Source organism: Bison bison, unplaced genomic scaffold, assembly GCF_000754665.1.
Source record: "Bison bison bison isolate TAMUID 2011002044 unplaced genomic scaffold, Bison_UMD1.0 scf7180017864454, whole genome shotgun sequence".
Taxonomy (NCBI): Eukaryota; Metazoa; Chordata; class Mammalia; order Artiodactyla; family Bovidae; genus Bison; species Bison bison.
Window position 1 is genome coordinate 605,398 of NW_011495016.1, and position 24,041 is coordinate 629,438.

Below are 24,041 nucleotides of genomic sequence, written 5' to 3' on the forward strand. Positions count from 1 at the left end.
GGAGAAGGAAATGGCAACCCACTCCAGTGTTCTTGCCTGGAGAATCCCAGGGACAGGGGAGCCTGGTGGGCTGCCATCTCTGGGGTTGCACAGAGTCGGACACGACTGACGCGACTTAGCAGCAGCAGCAGCAGCAGCTTCTCAAAACTCCTGAATTAAACTTGGTGCCCAAAGAAGGGAGTGCATCTTTTATTTTTCATTTACTCTTTAAAAAAATTATTATAAGGTAGGAAGTGTTATCATAATTCTAGAGAAAAGATAAATTTCCACTGTGAAGCATAAAAATGTATCATTATTAGGATTAAAAAGAAACCATCTTTTGTGAGGTTGAAATTTTCATCTTTGACCCACTTACAAAGGTTTAAAAGAAACTGGCTCAGCCATGCCTAAGATATTTGAGCAGTCTTGGCTCTGTTGCTCTGAGCTGGTGTGAGCTATCAACAAGTAAACACACTTACTGAATTAAGTATTTCCTAATTTTTGGTTTAGTGTTATCTATTTGGAGATGTCTCCATTTTGTATTAAAGTATTAATGAAATATATTTTGTACTGTTATGCCTATGCTCTATAAGAATAAAATATTAAAATAAGTATTGTTTCATAAAACAATTTTATTTTTAGGCATATCTCTATGTTTCTGAGTTTGCGTCTATTTCCTAGGCTTGATGTATCATGTATTTCTTACTACAGGTTCACTGTCATTCAAGAATGGAAAATACCAGTTTAGAGAATAGTTCTCAATGTTTTTTTTTTTTTCCTTAGAGGTGGAACTACTGCTTCCAAATATGCTGAGTGTATGGGATTGGGTGGAGGTATTCCGATTTCTTCTCCCACTTGGACCCTCCAACCTGCCAACTACAAGCTCTTTAAGAGTTTCCTGGATAGAATAGCTCCCCTCTCTGATCACTTTCCACAGTGAGTACCCTAGCATGCTCCGTGCTGACCTGAAAGTCAGTCCTATCCCATCTACCTGGTGTGCTGTGTTCTTTGCTGAGTCACTTAGTAGTGTCCTACTCTTGCGACCCCATTGACTATAGGCCATCAGGCTCCTCTGTCCATGGGGATTCAGCAGGCAAGAATACTGGAATGGGTTGCCATGCCCTCCAATCCCACTGGAATCTCTGATCCTCTGATGTCCATTTTCCAATAGGGTCTCCACCACTGGTACTGATGAATCCCCTCATCTGTGCTTCTTCAGTGTAATTTCAATGGAATTTAGAGAAGATGAAGTAGTAAGTTATTTTGAAAGAGGAAAAGTATGTTTTTATATAGTACTAGTCAAAGCTGCTGTAGTGAAGTGGGTGCTCTCAAACATCATATTAGTATAAGAGCAAATTGATGTAACCAAAGCAATTTATTAATAGTATAATAAGCATCAAGAACCTTAATAATGGCCATATCTTCCTAGCAATAAACTCTAAGGAAAGAATCAAATGTCTAACAAAGATATTCACTATAGAGTTATTTACAAAAAGATGGTTTTCAATTTTTTTCTTAAATGTTCAACAGGGGAATTATCAAATCCCAAATTGCATACATAATAGAAGATTTCTCTATAAATAAAAGTCATTTTTTAAAAAAAGTAATGACAAGGGAAATATATTAAATGTATAAAGAAAACAAAATAGAATCCTTACTTTTAAAAAACAAGTAAGTGAATGCAGAGAAAATATAGGGTAGGATCTTGATTAACATGTGTGTGTGACTGCACATAAGATTTACTCTTTATATATGCTTCTTGTGGGGAGTCAGTTTTATCATCCTCATCTTCATTATACCTATAACTGCATTCTATAAGCTATATCTTGGATTCTTTATATCATTTCTTTATGATCTCGGTAAATACCCATAGTCTACAACTCCCTTGTATAATTTATTTTCCCAATTCCAGTACACATTTTCAGCTACCTCAGCATACAGAAGTATAGGTATCAAACTTTATTTTAATATATATTAATGTCTCATTAAGTTAAGCTTTAGCCACACTACTGAATCTAAATGTCTATGATGTAAAAGTAATACTGAACTAAACCGTTGTATCTTCAATGACACAGTTCTGCTTAAACAGTTTGCCCCTTACCTGAAATCCTCTCTTACAGGCACCCTCAATCTCATGGAAGTCATGTTCAGTGCACAGAGGGCAAGCTTCCACACTCTCCCACAGGAAATAGAATGTACATCCATCACAGGTGCCTGCTGGACACTTGCTGAAATAAATCATGGAAAACAACAAAACCAACAGCTTTTGTAATGCATTCAATTGAGTCCAATCAACATTTGAGCACATACTGTATACTCGGAAGCAATAGGTAGATGCAGAGGAAACACATGAAAAAAAAAATCTGAAGGAGACACCACCACACCTAGATACCACTCTGCACCAACCAGGATGGCTAGAATCAAAAGTTGTGAGGTTGTTGGGCAATTGAAATCTTTACACTCTGCTGATGGGAGCATAAAATGGTGCAACTTTGGAAGAATCTGGCAGTTTTTCACACGATTAAACAGAATTATCCTATGATTCAGCAATTCTACTCTTAGGGAAATATCTAAAAGAAATAAAAATGCTATCTCCACACAAAAACGTGTACATGAATGTTCCTAACAGCATTATTCATAATATCCAAAAGGTGGCAACAATCAAAACGTCCATCAGCAGATGAATGGGTGAACAAAATATGGTATACCCATCCAATGAATTATTACTCCACCTTAAAAAGGAATGCAGTACTGATGCATGCCCCTACTTGAATGAACTTCAAAAATATTATGCATAGTGACTGAAGCAAATAAAAATTCCACATTTTATGATGTTATCCGTATTTAAGTCCATAGTAGGAAGCTCTATAAAACATTTGAAAATGGGTTAGTGATTGCTTACAGTTAGGAACCACTTACTAGGTTTAAGGAGATAATAGCAGCTATGGGATTTCTTTGCGAAATGATGAAGAGGTTCTAGAATTGGCTAGGCTGATGGTTGCACACTCAGAATATACAATAACCACTGAAGTGTACGTTTTCAATGAGTGAATTGTAATGGTGTGTGAATTACACCTGTGGCGGATTCATTTTGATATTTGGCAAAACTAATACAATTATGTAAAGTTTAAAAATAAAATAAAATTAGAAAAAAAAAACCACATTGAACACTAAAAAAAAAAAATAAAAAAAATTGTTTTGGGTTAAAAATAAATAAATAAAGTCGAGTTTTTTTCTTTTTAATTTAAAGGAAAAACAGGCACAGGTAATGAACAACAACAAAAAAAACTTCAAAGAAGTTTACTGGTGAAAGTGATGCCTGAGCCATGTCTAGAATATTCTAGATAGGAGTTAGAATAAAAGGGATGGACGCATGGGAATTCCTGCCATAGGAATGGAATGGTAAGTGAATTGGAGGAGAAGTGCAAGCAGGTCATTGTCATGGGAGCTTCAGGAACAAGGCAGTGACTGAGTACTGGGCATTCGGGCACTAGGTAGTGAAGGAGGTTTGCAGTTTCTGTTTAAGGTAATTGCACAGAAGTGAGGTGCTTTAGAGAACAGAAGACACATAGGTCCATGATCTGCAGAGGGTAGGGGAAAGACATACAAAGAAAATTGTCTAATGTAAAAAAAAAAAAAAAAAAACACCATCAATCAACACACAGCTCAGTGATGTAAATGATTCTGCAACCCTGGGTTTCCTCAGTCTGAGGATGACTTCCTTTGACAAGAGGCACTCAGTGATGATGAATAAGGCTTGGACCCAGATGACGGATTGCACTGAACCAACCATCAGGCAGGACCTGCATGCAGACTTTAAAATCGTACTTTCCGGTGGGTATGCCTTTTATGTCAACTCATCTCTTTCATTTTAAGGACAGATACACATGGCATAGCTCAAAAATTAATGTGCTGTTACTGGATACAGAATTCTTACTGAAGCAAGAAACTATTCAGAAAGATTCTAATAGGAATGACTGTTTTGTTCATGAATTCATTAAAACCAGGGGAATATAGTTCCCTCAACTTGTGTACTGCACTTCCCTTAAGTTAAGCTGTGTAAATATAAGGCATTGTCCTGAAAATCTCCTTCAGACCTTAGCTTGTGCAAAGTGCAGGTGCCCTGAAACAACTAATAGCAAAGCGACAGACACACAATAATACAGAGAATCCAAAAAACACCCCTTTTTAAGTTTTCATTTCAAATGCCTTTCTGATGATTCACTATCCAAAACTTCAGCCTATCAGAAAGGTAAAATTTCATACTATTAGTTAACTAAATATATTCTGAAAAAGTGAAAGTGTTACTCAGTCGTGCCCAACTCTTTTGTGACCCCATGGACTGTAGCGGGTAGCAGGCCAGGCTTCTCAGTCCATGGAATTCTCCAGGCAAGAATACTGGAGTAGGTTGCCATTCCCTTCTCTAGGGGATCTTCCTGACTCAGGGATCAAACTGGGTCTCCCACATTGCAAGCAGAATCTTTACCATCTGGACCACCAGGAAATACATTCTAAGGTACCCTAATATGAACACTGAAACAAATGTACATGCCTGATAACTGATGCATTTTTATATGTCTGTCTTTCCAAAGTGTCTGTGTGCTGTAGACTAAGTGAACATGGATGGGATGTAAAAACAGCAACATTCTGTATGACATGCTTCAGAAACAGAGGCCCAGTGTTGGCACAGCTATGAACAATGGTGAACAGTGACTCTTAGGAAAAATGACTTGACTCTCTAACTTGCTTTAATTTCTCTTTTTTATAAAAAGGGAATAATAAATACATTCAGAATAAAAAATACAGAGAGATATTTTTTAAAAACAGGAGATTACAATAGACAAAAACCATGCCACCTAAAAAGTTATTCCTACCCTCTACCTTCCAGATCAGTAAAAGCAACTTAAAATTGTTCTTTTGAAAAAAACTGGTAACCAATTGGAGAAATTCTTCAAGAACACAATTATTATATGCATAACAATGATTTACAACTTTTGAAATAATTACAGTTTTCTGATCAGTTAGCAAAAATTACCAAGAGGCTTTCCTGTTCAAATCTTTTCTCCCAGAATTATTTTCTACTTTATCTTTCCAACACAGAAAAACTTTAAAAAGAGGAAAAAAATGTTTCTATTGGGAAAATGAAAGAGTAAGTCTGCTAAAGTTTGAAAAAAAGAACTCAACAAAAGAAAAGGAGAAAATTAATCAAAGTTGCAAAAAGCAAGACAGAAGACTTGGGTTACAGTCCTAACTAGGATTTTCAAATGATTTTGTGTTTTTCCATAAGTGATTCAACCTCTCTCCCCACCATGTCATTCCTGCAATTTGTCAAAAGCAGAATGTCTGCCATACTGCATTCACAGGGTAGTTATAAAGGATAAAATGAGAGAACCATTTGACAAAGTTTAAAGAACTGCAAGATATAAAAGACTATTAACAATGCACATCATTTTCTAAAGAACTGGTAGAGCCAAAGAAATATGAAAAAAAAAATCAAGACATTGATATAATTTATAAAGCTGGCATTAAGTGTCAAAATACTACAACGATTCAGTGCATTCCCTTTGCAGACTTTACTTTTTAAAAGAAAGTCTTAGGTTTAAAGCAGTTTAGAATCGATTCTTAAATTCTTTCAACTCAATGAATCATTTGAAATATGGAGCATCAAAATTTGATTCTTTGTTATGAAGCTAATTTTCACAGTTTGAATCAGGCCTTCCCTGGAGAAAAAACAAGAATATATGAAGCAATAGTTATTTCAATCATGCTTACATACATAAATGAAAACAGAAAAAAGGTACAAGAAAACAATGTAGTAATATAAACATTTTATCTTTGTGAAATACTTTTCCCTTTGATGACCTGGGTCACCATCATCTTTACTTCCCAACCAGCTTTTTTCAGGTGTCACTAATTGTGCTTCTACATAACTTTTGCTCTGCATGATCACCATAGAAACCAATGGGCACATGTTTAAAGAAACAAGACAGTCATGGATAGCTGGGGTATGGGAAGCTAGACTTCTACAGGATGGCCCAATGTGCTGTGAATTATAGGTAGAGAAACCACCACATATTCAAAGGGCAACCAGGTAAACCTTGATTTGGTTTACTGAGAAATGAGTAACAGGCTTTCTAATTTCCCAATTTTGCTTCTGGGATTGCTTTATCAATCAGGGTGGCTCTAGCAAGGCGCAAGAATGCAGACAATCTTTTTTTAGAAAGTTATGTCTTGGATTCTAAAATGGAATATATTTCATAAATCAGTTACTAGTGTCCTCTTTAGAATGAATCATCTTACCTAAAACAGGATCTAGCTGGTTCATATTATGAATCCACAGAGAAGAACCTTGTGTTTTTATGAACAATTATCACCCCAAAAAAATCTATTACTAATATATGGATAGTTGATAAATCACTGTAAACAGTTTTCTCTAAACTTTATTCAAAATCCAAAGGTAAAACAAATTCATCTATGCTGTCAGTACCTTCCCAACCCTTCTGGAGTTAGTCTCAGGAGATTGGTGAGAAAGGCCACTGTCTAATGTGCCAAGAACATTTATCATCTGGTATCAGGGCACTATTGTTGTTGAACTTCTTTCATGTGGGGCATCTGTAGTTTTCTTGGGGTTCCTTGGTCTCAGAGTATACAGATTGGGATCCTCTGTTGAGGCAATGCTCTCTGACCTTCTGCTGTCTTTTTTCAGCTTTGGAATCTCAGGAAGTTCATCCTGTTTCTGCTAAGGATGCTTTGTCATAGGCCAGAAACTCTTCTTATGTAGGGTCCATAAAATTCATTGCATGTTGCTCTAACTCCATCTGCCTTAAGGCTGAAGAGTATCAATCACTTATGACGTGGTTTAAACACAAGATATTTTGACCTAGAAGTCTAGATCTACAAGATCTAGAGGTACAAAATTTTACCAGTCTCCTGCAAATACTTCTCTTTCTAAAGCTTCTACCTTGGGTTAACTACCAAAAGTCAGCATCTGTTGAAGATCTGGAGAAACTAAATTTACTGACACTCTCTAGTCCCTTTTATCTATAGATTCTGTATTTTCTGAAGTGAAATTAAAACATGTCAAGTTTTATCATCTTTATTTCAAACTTGATCACAAAACTTGATGACTGTTTCATGATATTTTTACACCATATCTTAAGATTATTTGTTAGTGTTTAAAGTACATACTTTTAACAATTTTCTATTAGAATTTTTTCATTTTTTTCCCCAAGTAGGATAAATTAATTTGTGAATGAAGAAAAACGTAGGGAAACTGATACATGGTAGATTCTAGCCTCAATCTTGATATTCAGTATTTTAGGGTACATCTGGATGTTGGTTACTTTTCATAAACTTTTTTGTATTGACGCATAGTCAATTTCAGTTCAGTTTAGTCTCTCAGTCATGTCCAACTCCTTGCAACCCCATGGAGTGCAGCACACAGGCTTCCCTGTCCAGCACCAACTCCTGGAGCTTGCTCAAACTCATGTCCATTGAGTCAGTGATGCCATCCAACCATCCCATCCTCTGTTGTCCCCTTCTCCTCCTGCCTTTAATCTTTCCCAGTATCAGGGTCTCTTCCAATAAGTCAGTTCTTCACATCAGTTGGCCAAAGTACTGGAGTTTCAGCTTTAGCATCAGTCCTTCCAAAGAATATTCAGGACTGATTTCCTTTAGGATTGACTGCTTTGATCTCCTTGCAGTCTAAGGAACTCTCAAGAGTCTTCTCCAACACCACAGTTCAAAAGAATCAATTCTTCAGCGTTCAGCTTTCTTTATAGTCCAACTCTTATATCCATACAGGACTACTGGAAAAACCATAGCTTTGACTAAACAGACCTTTGTCATCAAAGTAATGTCTCTGCTTTCTAATATGCTATCTAGGTTTGTCATAGCTTGTCTTCCAAGGAGCAAGCATCTTTTAATTTCATGGCTGTAGTCACCATCTGCAGTGATTTTGGAACCCAAGAAAATAAAGTCTGACACTGTTTCCACTGTTTCTCCATCTATTTCCCATGAAGTGATGGGACCGGATGCCATGATCTTCATTTTTTGAATATTGAGTTTTAAGCCAGCTTTTTTCACTCTCCTCTTGCTCCAACTCAAACAGTCAATTTACAATATTGTATTAGTTTCCTGTATACAACAGAGTAATTCAATATTTTTATAGACTATACTCCATTTAAGGTTATTATTAAATATTGGCTATATTCCCTGTGTTGTACAGTATATCCTTATAGCTTATTTACTTTATACATGGTAGTTTGTACCTTTTAATCCCTCTACCCCCATCTTGCCCCTCCCCACTTCACTTTTTCCACTTGTAACCACAAGTTTGTTCTCTATAATCTTTCTTTTTGTTACTATCACTAGTTTTATTTTTTAATTCCTCATTTAAGTGATGTCATACATTATTTGACTTTCTCTGACTTATTTCACTAAATGTAATACTCTCCAGGTTCACCAACATTGTTGTAAATGGCAAGATTTAATTCTTTTTTATGGCTGAATATTATTCCATTTTGTTATATATATGTAGGTATGTATGTATGTGTGTATATATACATATATATACACTGGTTCCAAATAGGAAAAGGAGTACGTCAAGGCTGTATATTGTCACCCTGCTTATTTAACTTCTATGCAGAGTACATTATGAGAATCACTGGGCTAGAAGAAGCACAAGCTGGAATCAAGATTGCCGGGAGAAATATCAATAACCTCAGATATGCAGATGACATCACCCTTACGGCAGAAAGTGAAGAGGAACTCAAAAGCCTCTTGATGAAAGTGAAAGTGGAGAGTGAAAAAGTTGGCTTAAAGCTCAACATTCAGAAAACGAAGATCATGGCATCCAGTCCCATAACTTCATGGCAAACAGATGGGGAAGCAGTGGAAACAGTGTCAGACTTTATTTTGGGGGGGCTCCAAAATCACTGCAGATGGTGACTGCAGCCATGAAATTAAAAGACGCTTACTCCTTGGAAGGAAAGTAATGTCCAAGCTAGATAGCATATTCAAAAGCAGAGATATTACTTTGCCAACAAAGGTCCGTCTAGTCAAGGCTATGGTTTTTCCTGTGGTCATGTATGGATGTGAGATTTGGACTGTGAAGAAAGCTGAGCACTGAAGAATTGCTGCTTTTGAACTGTGGTGTTGGAGAAGACTCTTGAGAGTCCCTTGGACTGCAAGGAGATCCAACCAGTCCATTCTGAAGGAGATCAGCCCTGGGATTTCTTTGGAAGGAATGATACTAAAGCTGAAACTCCAGTACTTTGGCCACCTCAGGCGAAGAGTTGACTCATTGGAAAACACTCTGATGCTGGGAGAGATTGGGGGCAAGAGGAGAAGGGGACGACAGAGGATGAGATGGCTGGATGGCATCACTGACTTGATGGATGTGAGTCTGAGTGAACTCCAGGAGTTGGTGATGGACAGGGAGGCCTGGTGTGCTGCGATTCATGGGGTCGCAAAGAGTCGGACATGACTGAGCGACTGAACTGAACTGATACACATGTATATATATGCACATACACACCACAATATATACCACATTTCCTTTACCCATTCATTCATTGATAGATATTTAGGTTACTCACTACATCTTGGCTATCATAAATAATACTGCTATAAAACATTAGGGTGTGTGTACCTTTCCAAGCTAGTGTTTGTATTTTCTTTGGATACATACCCAGGAGTGGAATAGCTGGATCATATGGTAGTTATAATTTTAGTTTTTTAAAGAACTTTCATACTGTTTTCCACAGTTCTTGTTCTGTCCTCAGTTGTGTCCGGCTCTTTGTGACCCCATGATCTGCAGCATGCCAGACTTCTCTGTCCTTCATTATCTCCCAGAGTTTGCTCAAATTCATGTTCTTTGAATAGGCGGTACCATCCAACCATCTCATCCTCTGTCATCCCATTCTCCCTCCTGCTTTCAATCCTTCCCAGCACTAGGGTCTTTTCCAATGAGTTGGCTCTTGGCTTCAGTTGGCCAAAGTATTGGAGCTTCAGCTTCAGTCTTAGTCCTTCCAAGGAATATACAGGGTTGATTTCCTTTAGGACTGACAGGTTTGATTTCCATGCTATCCACAGGACTCTCAAGAGTCTTCTCTAGCACCACAGTTTGAAAGCATCAATTCTTCAGTGCTCAGTCTTCTTTATGGTCCAACTCTCACATCTATACATGACTACTGGAAAACCATAGCCTCGACTATACAGACCTTTGTCAGAGTGATGTCTCTGCTTTTTAATACACTGTCCAGGTTTGTCATAGCTTTTCTCCCAAGGAGCAAGCATCTTTTCATTTCATGACTGCAGTCACCATCTGCAGTGATTTTGGAGCCCAAGAAAATAAAATCTTTCACTGTTTCCATGTTTCCCCATCTGTTTGTCATAAAGTGATGGGACTGGATGCATGACCTTCCTTTTTTGAATGTTGAGCTTTAAGTCAACTTTTTCACTCTTCCTCTTTCACCTTCATCAAGATGCTCTTTAGTTCCTCTTCGCTTTCTGCCATAAGGGTGGTGTCATCTGCATATCTGAGGTTATTGACATTTCTCCCGGCAATCTTGATTACAACTTGTGCTTCATCCAGTCCAGCATTTTGCATAATTCACTCTGCATAGAAGTTAAATAAGCCCAGCTTGAAGGATTTTGAGCATTACCTTGCTAGTATGTGAGATGAGTGCAATTGTGCAGTAGTTTGAACATTCTTTGGCATTGCCCTTCTTTGGGATTTGAATGAAAACTGACCTTTTCCGGTCCTGTGGCCACTGCTGAGCTTTCCAAATTTGATGGCATATTTATGCAGCATTGTATCAGCATCATCTTTTAGGATTTGAAATAGCTCCGCTGGAATTCCATTGCCTTCACTAGCTTTAGTAATACTTCCTAAGGCCCACTTGACTTCACACTCCAGGATGTCTGGCTCTAGTTAGCTGCACTAATTTACATTCCCACCAACACTGTACTAGAGTTTCCTTTTCTCCATTTTTGCCAACATTTGTTATTTGTGACTTTTTTGGATGGCAGCAATTCTGACTGGTGTTGAGGTGATATATCCTTGTGGTTTTGATTTGCATTTCTCAAATAATTAGCAATGTGGAGCATCTTCCCTGTGCCTTTTGGCCATCTGTATGTCTTCTCTGGGGGGAAAAAAAAATGTGTATACAGGTCTTCTGTCCATTTTTAAGTTGTGGGTTTTTTTTAATATTGCGTTTGTCAACTACAAATTGGCACTTGCCATGGGTGCTTGCCATCTGCCTCTACAAGGATTAAACCGTGTGCTTCTGCTGCTGATCTTCAACACCCCCAAAGGAGTTCAGGGTGGAGAGCAGAAATGATGCACTCTGTCCTCTGGGAAAATTGGCAAGACAGGTCTCCAGACAGTTAGATATTCTCAGGAGCTGATTTTATGAGCTCAGTTCTTGCATCTCTTCATATCTAGAAAAGTACTAAAATCCTTCATGGTGACACTATTCCTCGTGACAAGTGAAGGGTTCATAAGACTAGTAGAAAACTCCTGGAAAAATATGGCCTTGATTGCACGTATTCTCCCTTCACCAAAATCACATACATACTGACCTTTCCCCCCTGCCTCTTTGGAGCAGTTTCTCACAGCTATCTGAGGTGCTGTCTCCCAGATTGCAATCCTCATTTTGGCCCAAATAAAACTTAACTTGCAACTCTCACATTGTACATTTTTAAGTCAACAAATTGTATGAGCTGTCTATGTATTTTGGGTACTAATCCTTTCTTGGGCATATCATTGGGATACATTTTCAATCAGTAGGCTATTTTTCACTCCAGTATTCTTGCCTGGAGAATCCCATGGATGGAGGAGCCTGGTGGGCTGCAGTCCACGGGGTCACGAAGAGTCGGACACAACTGAGTGACTTCACTTTCACTTTTCACTTTCATGCATTGGAGAAGGAAATGGCAACCCACTCCAGTGTTCTGGCCTGGAGAATCCCAGAGACGGAGGAGCCTGGTAGGCTGCCTATGGGGTCACACAGAGTCAGACACAACTGAAGTGACTTAGCAGCAGCAGCAACAGGCTATTTTTCATTTTGTTGATGGTTTCGTTGCCTGTCAGACCCCAAGGCTGGAGCGTTTACTATGTAGCTGAAACCACTCACTCTTCAGGGGGATTTCCCAGCTTGTGACGTCTCCCTCCTCTTCTGTGTCCCTTCTGAGGGGCACAGGTCCATACTGACCACTTCTCCTCCCTTCCTAATTGACTCCATGTGACTCTTTCTGTTACACCCCTGGGTGCACACAAGTCCTTCTACCAGCCTCCAGTTTGTTTTCAGTGAGAATCGCTCCACATGCAGATGTATTTTTGACATGTTCATGGGGGGAGGTGAGCTCTGCATTGTCCTCCTCCACCATTTGATCTCTTCCTCCTTCTCTTTCTTGATCATAACGGGTTTCAGTTGTTTTCACTTGTGATCACAGTCCTTTCATATGCCTCCTTACTATTTAATGTTATAAGAACATGTTTGATTTTAATTGAGTTCTATTGCCTTTTTAACCTATATATGAATTTACATATTATCTGTCCCTAAAGGGTGCAGAGAACAGAAATAAACAAGGAACTCATTTAAACAATGGTTATTCTCTGGCTCTTAATAAATTAAAATGAATAGACAACTGTTTTGGCTTTAACAGTCCTTCCCCAACTACCAAGAAAAGCACTACACTAGCAGCCAATAGATCCAATGACTTTGATACGGAGATTTTAATTAGAGCCTGTGGAAGAAATCCCTGGTGTGCGCAACCTCTGAAAGCTCTCAGGACAGAACTGTGAAGCATCCCTTTTGTGAGAGACAATCTCCTCAGAAGCTACACTTAGAAAGAAAATGAATTTTGGTTTTGAAGGAGGATTTCACAAAATGATTTTGGACTTATCAACTACCCAAGCAGTTAAATGTGGTTAAAAGTTGTAAGAGAGAAAGGAGGAGGATTTTCCTCTAACTCAGAACATTAACAAAGACAACCTTATTTGAGGAAAGATGAGTCATTAAAAAGAAGGCACCAACAACTTGCAGATCAGTTGAGTTCCCAGATAAATGTGCTATTTCCCTCTGTTTACTGTGTTTATTTGCAAATCTCTGCCCACGAAGGACGGGAGGAAATGACAAGATAAAAGCATGATGACATAAAAAGAACAATAGAATCAGGCAATCACCCCATTGTGACTGCCACGCTATAGCCACGCATACAACCAGGCTTCTCAGTGTTTCCTACTGCGTCGAGTAAATGGGTTTGATGGGAGGATCCCAAATGTGCAATGACATCTCCATTATCAGAGTAAAAATGGTTCCCTCTACTTGTTTTCCAATAAAGCTTTTAAAAAAACTTTCAAACCTTTTTAAATCTTTCCAGATAAAACTAACAGCAATTTCTCATGTTTCTGAAAAAGTACTCTGGACATAGTGCTTAGGTCTAAATGTTTCCCAATGAAAGGAGAATCTTCGAGTCCTCTAACCACATAGGATCATGATTAGGGGTTTGGGAAGCCTTTTAGGTAGAAACTGGAGAGGCATCTATTTAGGGATATTAGTGGTCGACTGTGTTAGCAATTTCTTCTTTAGCCAAGGTACAAACTGCACTAGATAATCTCAAAAGTCCACTCCAGCTCTCTGATTTCATCTGCCACAGACATCATGCTGTTAAGTTTTCATTGAAAATGTCTCACATCCTCCAGACACTTTGTGGAATTAGAAACCAACTGCATCTGCCAGACCAAACAGACAGGCTGGAGTTTCCAACTGCAGATTTGTGGGCGGTCCAGGATGTTTGCTGCTCCTTCTACGTTGCATGTGAGATCCACAGAGAACACACAGTTCTCCTTTTCTCTGGCCCCTTTCGCTTTCTGTGAAGACATCCTAATTTTTTTCCCCAAGGCTGGGGATCTTGTGACATGTTCCCTGGTCACCAAGACACGGAGCCCCAGTCAACATCACTACTGCTAAAGTCGCCTTTGCCTGGTTTGTAAGGTTATTGACCAAGAGAGAATTCCAAGGGACAGCACCCTTTCTGAGCTGGCAAATTCTCTCCATAGTGACTTCTTGGTAAGCATATGAGATTTCACAGGGCAATTGCCTGGTTAGTACCTTTCTTTCTCTCCTGGAGAATTTAAAGCTCAAAAAAGAAAAATGCAAATTAAATCCCCTTCAAAAGTAGCCTAAGTAAATTTGGCTCTGTTAACATTTCTTTACTGTTAGTAGGAAATCTTTAGTCAAACCTACAGCTAAAAAAATATTCTGATTATTTCCGTACAAGCTTCCATTTCTCATGTTCTGATCGCAGAGCGCCCCCTTGTGCCCTGACGGGAAATTCAAGACTCAAGAAAGAATGAAAGATCAGCACAGGTGGCTCATACTTAGTAAAGAATCCACCCACCTCCATGGGTTTCCTGGATGGCTCAGCGGGTAAAGAATCTGCCTGCAATGTAGGATACACAGGAGACATGGGTTCAATCCTTGGGTCGGAAAGACCCCCCCTGGAGAAGGAAATGGCTACCCACTCCAGTATGCTTGCCTGGAAAATCCCATGAGCACAAGAGCTTGCTGGACTACAGTCTATGGGGTTGCAAAGAGTCAAACATGTCTGAGCAACTAACACACAGGCAAGCAACAGCAGGTGTATATTCAGTCCTACTAAATGTGCACACAGCACACTTAATTCCAAAAAAAAAAGAATCCACCTGCAATGCAGGAGACCCTGGTTCGATTGCTGGGTCAGGAAGATCCACTGGAGAAGAGATAGTCTACCCGCTACAGTATTCTTGGGCTTCCCTGCTGGCTCAGCTGGTAAAGAATCTGCCTGCATTGCAAGAGACCTGGGTTTGATCGCTGGGTTGGGAAGATCCCTGGGTTGGGAAGATCCCCTGGAGAAAGGAAAGGCTACCCATTCCAGTATTCTGGCCTGGAGAATTCCATGGACTATTCCATGGGATCTCATAGCGTCAGACACGACTGAGCGACTTTCACTTTCACTTTTCACTCTGAGCACATTTAGGTTGTGAGGTTCAAGCAGTTCCCTAGAGCAGCAGTCCTCAAACTACAGGATGCATCAAATTAAAGAGTTTTATGAAAATAAGAAAGAATCCACCCTGTAGACCACAACCTTTTAATTTAGCTTTTCAGAAAATTAAAATGCAAAACAAAATGTGAGAATCTGTCTCAGAAAAAAAAAATTTCCAAAATGGGGGTTAAGATCAATAGTTCTCAAATTTTAACATGTCAGAACTGCCTTGTGGTTTTATAAATATTCTGGTGCTTAACATTTGGAGATTCTTTCGGTTTCAGTGAAGGCCTAAAAATCAGTTTTACAATAGACACTCCAAGGTATTCTGCTGTCTCTGATCTTGGGAAATCCTTGCAAAGATAGTCAAGTAGAAAAAACTGCCTGAGGTCAAAGGAAAAACTTAACTTTTCTTCTTTTCATAAGGAAAAAGCTAGTTTCTAGATGCCATCATTTAACATCATGAGACTATCATTTTCTCATTACATGAAAACATCAGAACCCACCTTGGGAGAGTTAGAGTGGTGCATTTTCTAAAGGACAGTGCTTGACTTCAGTAGTATTATCTGCTTAAGTCATGGAGGCTCCTGAAGGAGGCCTTAGAAGTCATTCATGTGGGCTCCCAGAGGCTAGACCAAGAGAACTGAGCTGATAGGTCCAAAAAAGGACCTCAGAAGTGCTCTAGTAAATAAAACAAGTGTCTGAACTCAAAGCAATATGGTGAGATATGAGAACATAGTGAACAAATCTCTGGATACACCTTCTCACAAAGAAAGTGTGCTCTGCTGCCCCGACTCCAGCTTGGATGCTGGCCCAGGGATCCTCTACTACATGATGCCCTTGAGCTCCAGGCTCCCTCTGTTTCTTTCAGTTTTATTATTTTCTGTGCTCATCATATTAATATCTCACCTTGAACAGGTGAAGAGAAAAATTAATGAAACAGAGTTGGTAAGAGGTGAATGCTGGTGTGAGTTTATGCCCAGAAATGAGCTCAAAATACCATGTTATCACTGTAATTATTTTTTAAGATACCCAAGTAACTGAATCAATGCTTCAACCATTGATTTCCAATCCTGATGTAATATAAGCAGGATTTATTAAAATCTCATAAAAGTTACAGTGAAAGTAACAAAAACAAAATTAAGTCAATCATTTTTTTAAATATACATTTTTTTGCTAGCTTGATGGATAAAAATCTGCAAATCAAATTATAATCCAAAGGTATCTTAACCCTAAAAATATTAGAAATAAATAATCTACATAGTAGACAATGAATAACTATACAAAATAAAAATCAGGAGACACTATGAGAGCATTTTTTAAGTTTACAATCTTAAATTCATGAAATTGCTTAGTTTCTCTTACTGTTTCCAACCAAAGTGGCTGTATTAATCAGATCTAGACTGTGGACAGCTAACAGCTCAATGCCAATCAGTTAAAGGAACGATGCTATGTATTCTACAGGTCAGACTCTAACTTGGTGATTTCCCCACCAGTCATTAGAGAACTCAAGAACAGGCAACTCATCTAACCTGACCTTCATCCCTCATAGAGAAAGAAACTATGACAAAGAGGTTAGATTGCTTAATCTAGGTCACCTAGATAGTTCCTTGCTGATAAAGAACTATAATCCAGGGCAAGTCTTAATCCAGCTCTTAAGAAAACTGACACTAGACAGTGAGACTCAATCAAATGATACAACAATATAGTTATATATTACTTAAATAATTTTCAAGATAATTAAGACACGCAGGCAAACAAGATGAGAATCTGTCATTGAGGAGACTGAAAGTGCTGAGACTCGCAAGGACCTATACCTCTTAACAGGCAAGCAGCACATCTGGAAAACAAAAATCTACAGATTCTTTGTTCCCTTTCTGCTTTACACCCATAGAGAATGTGTTTTAAAATAGCAAGGTTCTGGAGAGTTGTGCTTCCTGATAAATACATACATGAAGGAATCATATTGAAATAAGACTACCTGGGGACAGAAATGGCTCCCGCTCCTGGTTTAGCAGGATTACACCTCATTTTCACAGCAGTTGATCGGCCATTTACACAAGAGGTTGTAGTTGTAGAAGACCTATTAGAAGGCAAAGGTCACTTCACAAAACAAATATGACACAGGCTTCAAAAACAAAAACATTCTGTGTATAACTGCTCCTATGCTCTATGAATAAATGAAAAAATGTATCAAAGTTCACCAATCCAGAATTTTAATACAGACTTAGTTCATTTACTTTCACTGACTATGAAAAGCTGCCTGCTCCACAGGTAAAGTGATATGCTATCATCGAAGGATTAATAGAGCTATTGTAATTATAATCAAAATTATAATCAAAAGAATTTTTTAAGGTATTAGAGGTCATAGTGACTTAGGCTGATGTTTTGATGTGTGAATTACAAATAATTACTGCCTAGACAATGAATAGTCTCTTTATTGCCTTATTTAAAAGATTATATATATGAGAAAAATTACATAATGCTTTCTAAATATTCCATGTTTCCTATTTTTTACTAAGTCTTTCATTTAAGAACCAACTACTGATTATCTATTCAAAATAAGCTACTATGTTAGAAACCCTGAAGTGATGTCCTTATGATTAAGAAAATAATCAAAAGAAGCAGCATGTTCACTTACTTATAAAAGAAATGCACATCTGGTATTTGGCTTGGTGAAACTGGGAACATATCTTCTTTTATATTAATATTTTGTAATGTGGTTTCAACTGTTACTCCTAGATGACAATGAAAAAGAAACTATTAAGCAATATGGGAAAATTAGGTTTACTTAGTCTCTATATCTAAAGAGAAAATAGCTTTACTTTGAGGCTGTCATTTTAACTAGAAATATCATATAAAATTAATGTATTATGTAAGAATAATAAACCTTACAAGGTTTCCAGAATAAAAAATACTCTACTCCTTAACTTTGCAATTTTGCTTTAGTCACTTTACTTCCCTGATTCTTATGTCCTGAATTTGTAAAATGCATGAAATAATTTAGGTGGTCTGCATAGTCCCTTCTAGTTTTAACATTTCAACAATCTACGATTATAACTCTCAGCCTCTTGTGAGTTATGTTGAATGAGCTGGGCTACTTTGCTAATGTAGCTTTTCATCCATTCACATTCATTATAAACACATTTGACAAAATAAAATTTTGTGTGCCCTAAATATTTCCAGAAAGTAACTTCAAATTTTATCTAAAAGCAAGGCATTCCCCACCCATCAACCCCATGCAAAACGATAGCCGAGTCAAAATGCAAGCAATAACAGCAAACTTTGTTCTAAGAGTTCTGATGCACAAACTCAGTAACTGTCCTTGGTGCTGAAAATTATAGCAAATGTCCTTGGTGCTAAATTCTTCTGGAGTCTATCAGTGGTACTGGAGTGGGTTGCCATTAACTTCTCTAGGGGATCTTTCCAACCCAGGGATCAAACCCAGGTCTCCCACATTTCAGGCAGACGCTTTACCATCTGAGCCACCAGGGAAGTCCAGAGTCTATAACTGCTACTGCTAAGTCAATTCAGTCGTGTCTGACTCTGTGTGACCCCATAGATGGCAGCCCACTAGGCTCCTCTGTCCCTGGGATTCTCCAGGCAAGAATACTGGAGTGGGTTGCCATTTCCTTCTCCAATACATGAAAGTGAAAAGTGAAAGTGAAGTCGCTCAGTCGTGTCTGACTCTTAGCGACCCCATGGACTGCAGCCTACCAGGCTCCTCCATCCATGGGATTTTCCAGGCAAGAGTACTGGAGTGTGGTGCCATTGCCTGGTTCTCAAATCTAGCTGCAGATTAGAATCGTCTAAGAAGCTCTTTAAATTGTTAGATTATCATATGCATTGTTAGATCCCTAATCCTACTCCAGATATTTTAATAAACCAGATCCTTAAGAATAACTAGTTAGGGACCTGATTTTTTTTAAAGTTTCCTATACTTTCCAGACCAGAGATAGAAAGGGCAGATGGAGAATAACATTTAGCACACTCACTCTTGCTGTTTGTCACCAGATTTCCTCTGGTATGAGAAAAGATGATAAAAGGTGGTGACAGATATGATTTAAGTCTATATTGTGTTTGTTTACTCTTCTTCTTTTGCTCACAGTTTGGGAGGTTATTATTTTACCTCAAAAATTCCTAGAAAATCTGATGAAAGACACAGATTGCCAGAGAAAAACATGTCATATGAATTAATACATAACTCTGGAAGCTTCTACTACTCATTAAGAATGATCAAAAGATCTTACTTGTAGGGAGTTCTAAACCATGTTATAAAGTGATGACTTAGAATTATCTGTGGGTTTTAATCACCTATGGTAAGCACCACTGCAGAGACAAGTTATCAGTACCATGATTTTAAACAAATGCATGCATGAATATATGAACCAAATGAAACTTACCCAAAAATGTATCTGCCAGAATGATGGATTGTGATGATAAGGCTGCTCGGAAACCCTTACTTTCAGAAGGAATAATAGTTGACTGGCACACAAATGCTCCTACCAAATTTGTGTAATCATCTGACCCTGCCACCATTTCCTTTACTGTAAAGTCTGTTATATTGTTGGTACAGACAGCCAACTTCTTCCCCTAGGAAAACAAAGTCAGAAATAAGTTTTTACTGAAGGTAAGTTTCTAAACTGGATCTCAGCTTCCTAGTGATTCTAGCAGAGCATTGGCTCTCTCCTCACCACAATTCTGATTTCAGGGATCTGGTGAGGGAGCACAGGCACCAGTATTTTTTAAAAGCTCTCGGGTGCTCAGTCACTTCAATCATGTCTGGCTCTTTGTGACCCTATGGACTATAGTCCACCAGGCTCCTCTGTCCATAGGATTCTACAGGCAAGAACACTGGAGTGGGTTGCCATGCCCTCTCCAGGGGGTCTTCCTGACCCAGGAATCAGACTTCCATCTCCTGCATTGCAGGCAGATTCTTTACCCAATTCCAATGTTCAAACAGGGTTGAAAATCTGACATTCTAATGAATACAGTGATTCAAGGCTGCACTGCTCCCCCAACTACAGACTTCATTTGTGCTGGATGAAAGCCACTTGACTTAAGGAAATATAAGTCATCTATGAAATCTTCAGTTCTTCAGACAACACTGCATACAGAGGGATCGGAAAACTGCTGGTGAAAGTTTTAATGCCAAGAAAAAAAACTTGCTCTTCCTTCTCCTGAATAGGCCTGTGTGTGGCAGAAAAGTATTGTCAAGTCTAAAAAAGAAAATATAAAAGTCTAGGACAACATCTAAATTCTAAACAGTTGGTCACTATAAGTGTTTTTATTCACCTACTCTTAGACTCAATGATGTGGATCTGCTCAAGTTCACAGTATGTTGAAAGGAATACAGGAGCTTACTTTTTTAATCATTTGGAGGATAGTTATAAAACTGGGAAGACTTTAATTTTTTTAATATAGTATGTTTAAATATACTGTAGTTCCACTAAAAATCACTTTAGCTTACTCTATAATTTCTGTGAATAAATGTATAAAGAAAAAGAGAAACACTATTTTACTGGTCTTAGATGTAGAATGTGCACAGATGGGCATAAAGAACAAAGATTTCTCTTTCTTAATGCAGCTAGCAATCTTAACCTATAAAATGTTTTCTTTCCACCAAGCCTGCTCACCACAATACAGGTGCAATATATTTTTACTAAGCTTAAATTAAATTGTTGAGACTAAAAGATAAACAAAGAGAAAGAGCAGAAAGAAACTACTGAGGAAATGAATAAGAGAATAACAGTAATAGAATTAGAATAAAAAGGAAAGAAAGAGAAGGAAGACAGAGGAGAGAAGACAAAAGCTAAGTCAGTGGTCATACAGGAAGGAGATTGAGAAGTGTGATATACTGGGTTGGCCAAAAAGTTTGTTTGGGGTTTTCTGTAACATTTTAAGAAAATGCTGGAAAAACTTTTCAGCCAACCCAATATAATGGAATTAATCTTCTTCACTGCTTTACACAGCATTTAACACAATAGGTATGTAACATATAATTATACATTCAGTGAACTTAGTGACTAATCAAGTGAGTGTGCTGGACTGCCCCGTGTAAAATCAGGATAGGACAAATGTCACACCATGTAAAAATGTATAGATCTTTCTGTTTGAAAACCTCTGTAGTCATGAGATGTATTTTTATTTCCTTTGTACAAAGTTTGGCACAGCAGTTCAAAATGAAGACAATAGGAGTTAATAAAGGAATCGATACGGAGAAAATGAATTATACTTTCAACTTAGCTAAGGGTGAATATATACATCCCAACTCCAACTTGTATGCCCACAAAATTATTGGATACAGAGTCCTGTAACTCTCCCTTTACCAGTATCAATTAACATTCTACTTCTTCCCAAAGAAAATTAAATCCCATAATCTATTAGCAGAGGCTACCTCATCAACTGACACTTACCCCCTGCTTATTTCCATTTTGTTTTTGGACAAACTTCCTCTGAAAAGTCTTTTCTTTTTAACATAAGCAACAGTAAAACTTTCTCAAACCTTAACTTTATGCCTAAGAAATAGGTGGTATTGACAAGTCTGAACCACCTTTACAAAAATGAAAGATCCTCAAAGCCCTTAAACCATAGCTTCAAGCTTTGGGGGTTCAACTGACTGGATAAGTGCTTTGATGGACTGAGAACCAGACAAGGATGCTCCTGGTGGAGAAAACTGCCAACATGCCAGAAGGCAACAAAGGATTTAAGCTGTCAAAACTCACTTTCTGACATTTGGCTGTTAATTTCCATAGAGATTTTATTGGTCCACCAACACAGAAAACAACTCGATCCGAGCTGAAACCTAGCCCCATCTCACCTTGCCAGAACTCACCTCGTGCCCACATAAACTGATATTGAAGAAATGGAAGTACTTTGTTCCTTTGGAGGTAAAGCTGGGACCATTCATTAAGGAGCCCACACTGCTGAGGTTGCTGAAGTCATAATGCAAACTTTGATTTTCTTTTTCATGGTAGAAAAAGCAGTCACTGTAGCACACTGAGTGGTCCTTTGACCACAAACATTAAGAAATCCAAAACAAAGCAAAAACAATATGGCAGGAAAGAAAGCATTAGCTGCTATGAAAAAAAAGTGTTTCCTAAAAGTTCTAGGTTTAAAAACTATTTCAGTAGTTTTGTCTTAGTCATGGCATATTTTACCACTCTAATATAGAAAATTTCTAAACTCTAGATTTCTCTAAGCAAAGTTCAGAAGAGTTAGAATTTTTTAAAGAGTGAAGTTATTCTAAGATTAGTTTCTTGTGGAAAGGTATTTTTAATCAATAGCCAAAATGCCCTGTCATGCCAGTTCAAATAGACATCAAACTATTTTTTACTTCACTCATAGCATCAATCTTTTCCTTTAAAATGTTACAAGATACTCTTGCTGTTCTCCATATACACCTATAGCCTACCTATAGAGAAGCAGCTTACTTGTTCTGTCATAATGGAATATACAAGAAATCACTTTTAATATTTTGGGAAGGTATTCTTATTTAGATGTTCTTCTTAATATTCTATGTCCCCAGTAATTATCATTTTCAAGACTCATGTTAAGCACTCAATAGATGCAAGGCAAGGTAAACTAAGGAAGGGAATTCAAAAAGCCATTTATAAATATAAATTAGAAACATTAAGAGAAACCTTTGAGTTTGTCTATTAAAATATGCTTTCCTGGGGATAACTGAAATACAGACCCACTTACCTGAGTGCTTCTACTCCCAGGCCCACATGGAATACAAGCCTCCTTGCCATAGACCTGATGTATGGACAGGTAGGTATCAGGTGGACACTCCATGCACTGGTTGGTTTCTTTCTCAATGTAGTGGCCTGGGGGGCAGGGGACACACGATGAGCCCGACTGTTCAGAACCAAGGGCACAGGCACGGCATGAGGACGCCACCCCATCAACTGCATTAGTGGCAGTGATAGAATAAATCTTCACCATGTCATTGATGAACCGTCTATTCTAAAAAGAGAGCAGAAAGTAATGACTTCTGCCTTGGCACTCAGTTGTACAACCAGATTGTTTTATGTTCATATCACCAAAATAACTAAGCAAAGTATTCCAACCTAGCAGTTTATAACTGACAGTAGATTAAGAGTACTCCTTTTTGGTACTTTTCTTTTTTAAAATTATTAAGACTTAACCCAGTTCACTTTTCACTTTCATGCATTGGAGAAGGAAATGGCAACCCACTCCAGTGTTCTTGCCTGGAAAATCCCAGGGACGGCGGGGCCTAGTGGGCTGCCATCTATGGGGTCACACAGAGTCGGACACGACTGAGGTGACTTAGCAGCAGCAGGAGCAACCCAGGTCTCATTGCAGGCAGACGCCTTAACCTCTGAGCCACCAGGGAAGCACCTAAGATTTAACACTAGAAGCTAATTTTCATGGTTATAGAGTTCCAGGAATTTTGCCACAATCACCATGAGATTATATCATAACTGGTAAAAATTCAGGCATATGTATTGACTTGGAAGAACCAATACGATTTAGCAAAAAGAGCAACTGTATCTCCCATCACTGTTTATTCTGATCTAATCTAAATATCATGATAAACATGTTTATAATGAAGTTTACAGTGTGGTAAGTTGAAAAAGACTTGGACCAGGGATTAAAAAGTCCTTACTTAAACACTAACTGTGTGACATTGATGCAACTGCATCAGTTCTTTGGGTCTCCTCTCCCTCTTTAGCACTTTCCTTAACCAACACGCTCTGACTTCTACTGGATGCACAACAGAGAGTAAAAACCTGGATCTTACTAATACTTTTCCTTCTTGTGACACTGAGTCAATTAAGGTCTAGTTTTCATCAAGCAGTGAGCACCACTGTATCAGTAGAGAGCAGCTTCTGAAATGCTTTTTGTCTGAGCTAAAGACAAAAGGGAGGCCAGGAAGTCTTCTATAGCATGTTCACACCCCACAGGCTGGGACTCTGAACTCTCATAAAACACAGCTGGAGTCAAGTGAAACCTGAGGAACAGGTTCTTCAATGAAAGTCTGAAGAGAAAAGAGAAAATGCTCT

At 38.3% G+C, this 24,041-nt stretch overlaps 1 protein-coding gene across 2 annotated transcripts in view; it reads right to left on the bottom strand.

Moving 5' to 3' along the window:
* Window positions 1–24,041, bottom strand: part of KIAA1324L (KIAA1324-like ortholog) — a 220,012-nt gene that overhangs the window by 12,316 nt on the left and 183,655 nt on the right. For both annotated transcript variants that reach the window (XM_010859123.1, XM_010859122.1), the window contains 6 exons: window positions 22,717–22,980; window positions 21,848–22,021; window positions 19,416–19,605; window positions 17,654–17,750; window positions 16,994–17,095; window positions 2,081–2,207 (listed from right to left, as the gene is read on the bottom strand). In XM_010859123.1, coding sequence (XP_010857425.1) covers window positions 2,081–2,207; window positions 16,994–17,095; window positions 17,654–17,750; window positions 19,416–19,605; window positions 21,848–22,021; window positions 22,717–22,980 — 954 coding nt within the window. The remainder of the gene's footprint in view (window positions 1–2,080; window positions 2,208–16,993; window positions 17,096–17,653; window positions 17,751–19,415; window positions 19,606–21,847; window positions 22,022–22,716; window positions 22,981–24,041) is intronic.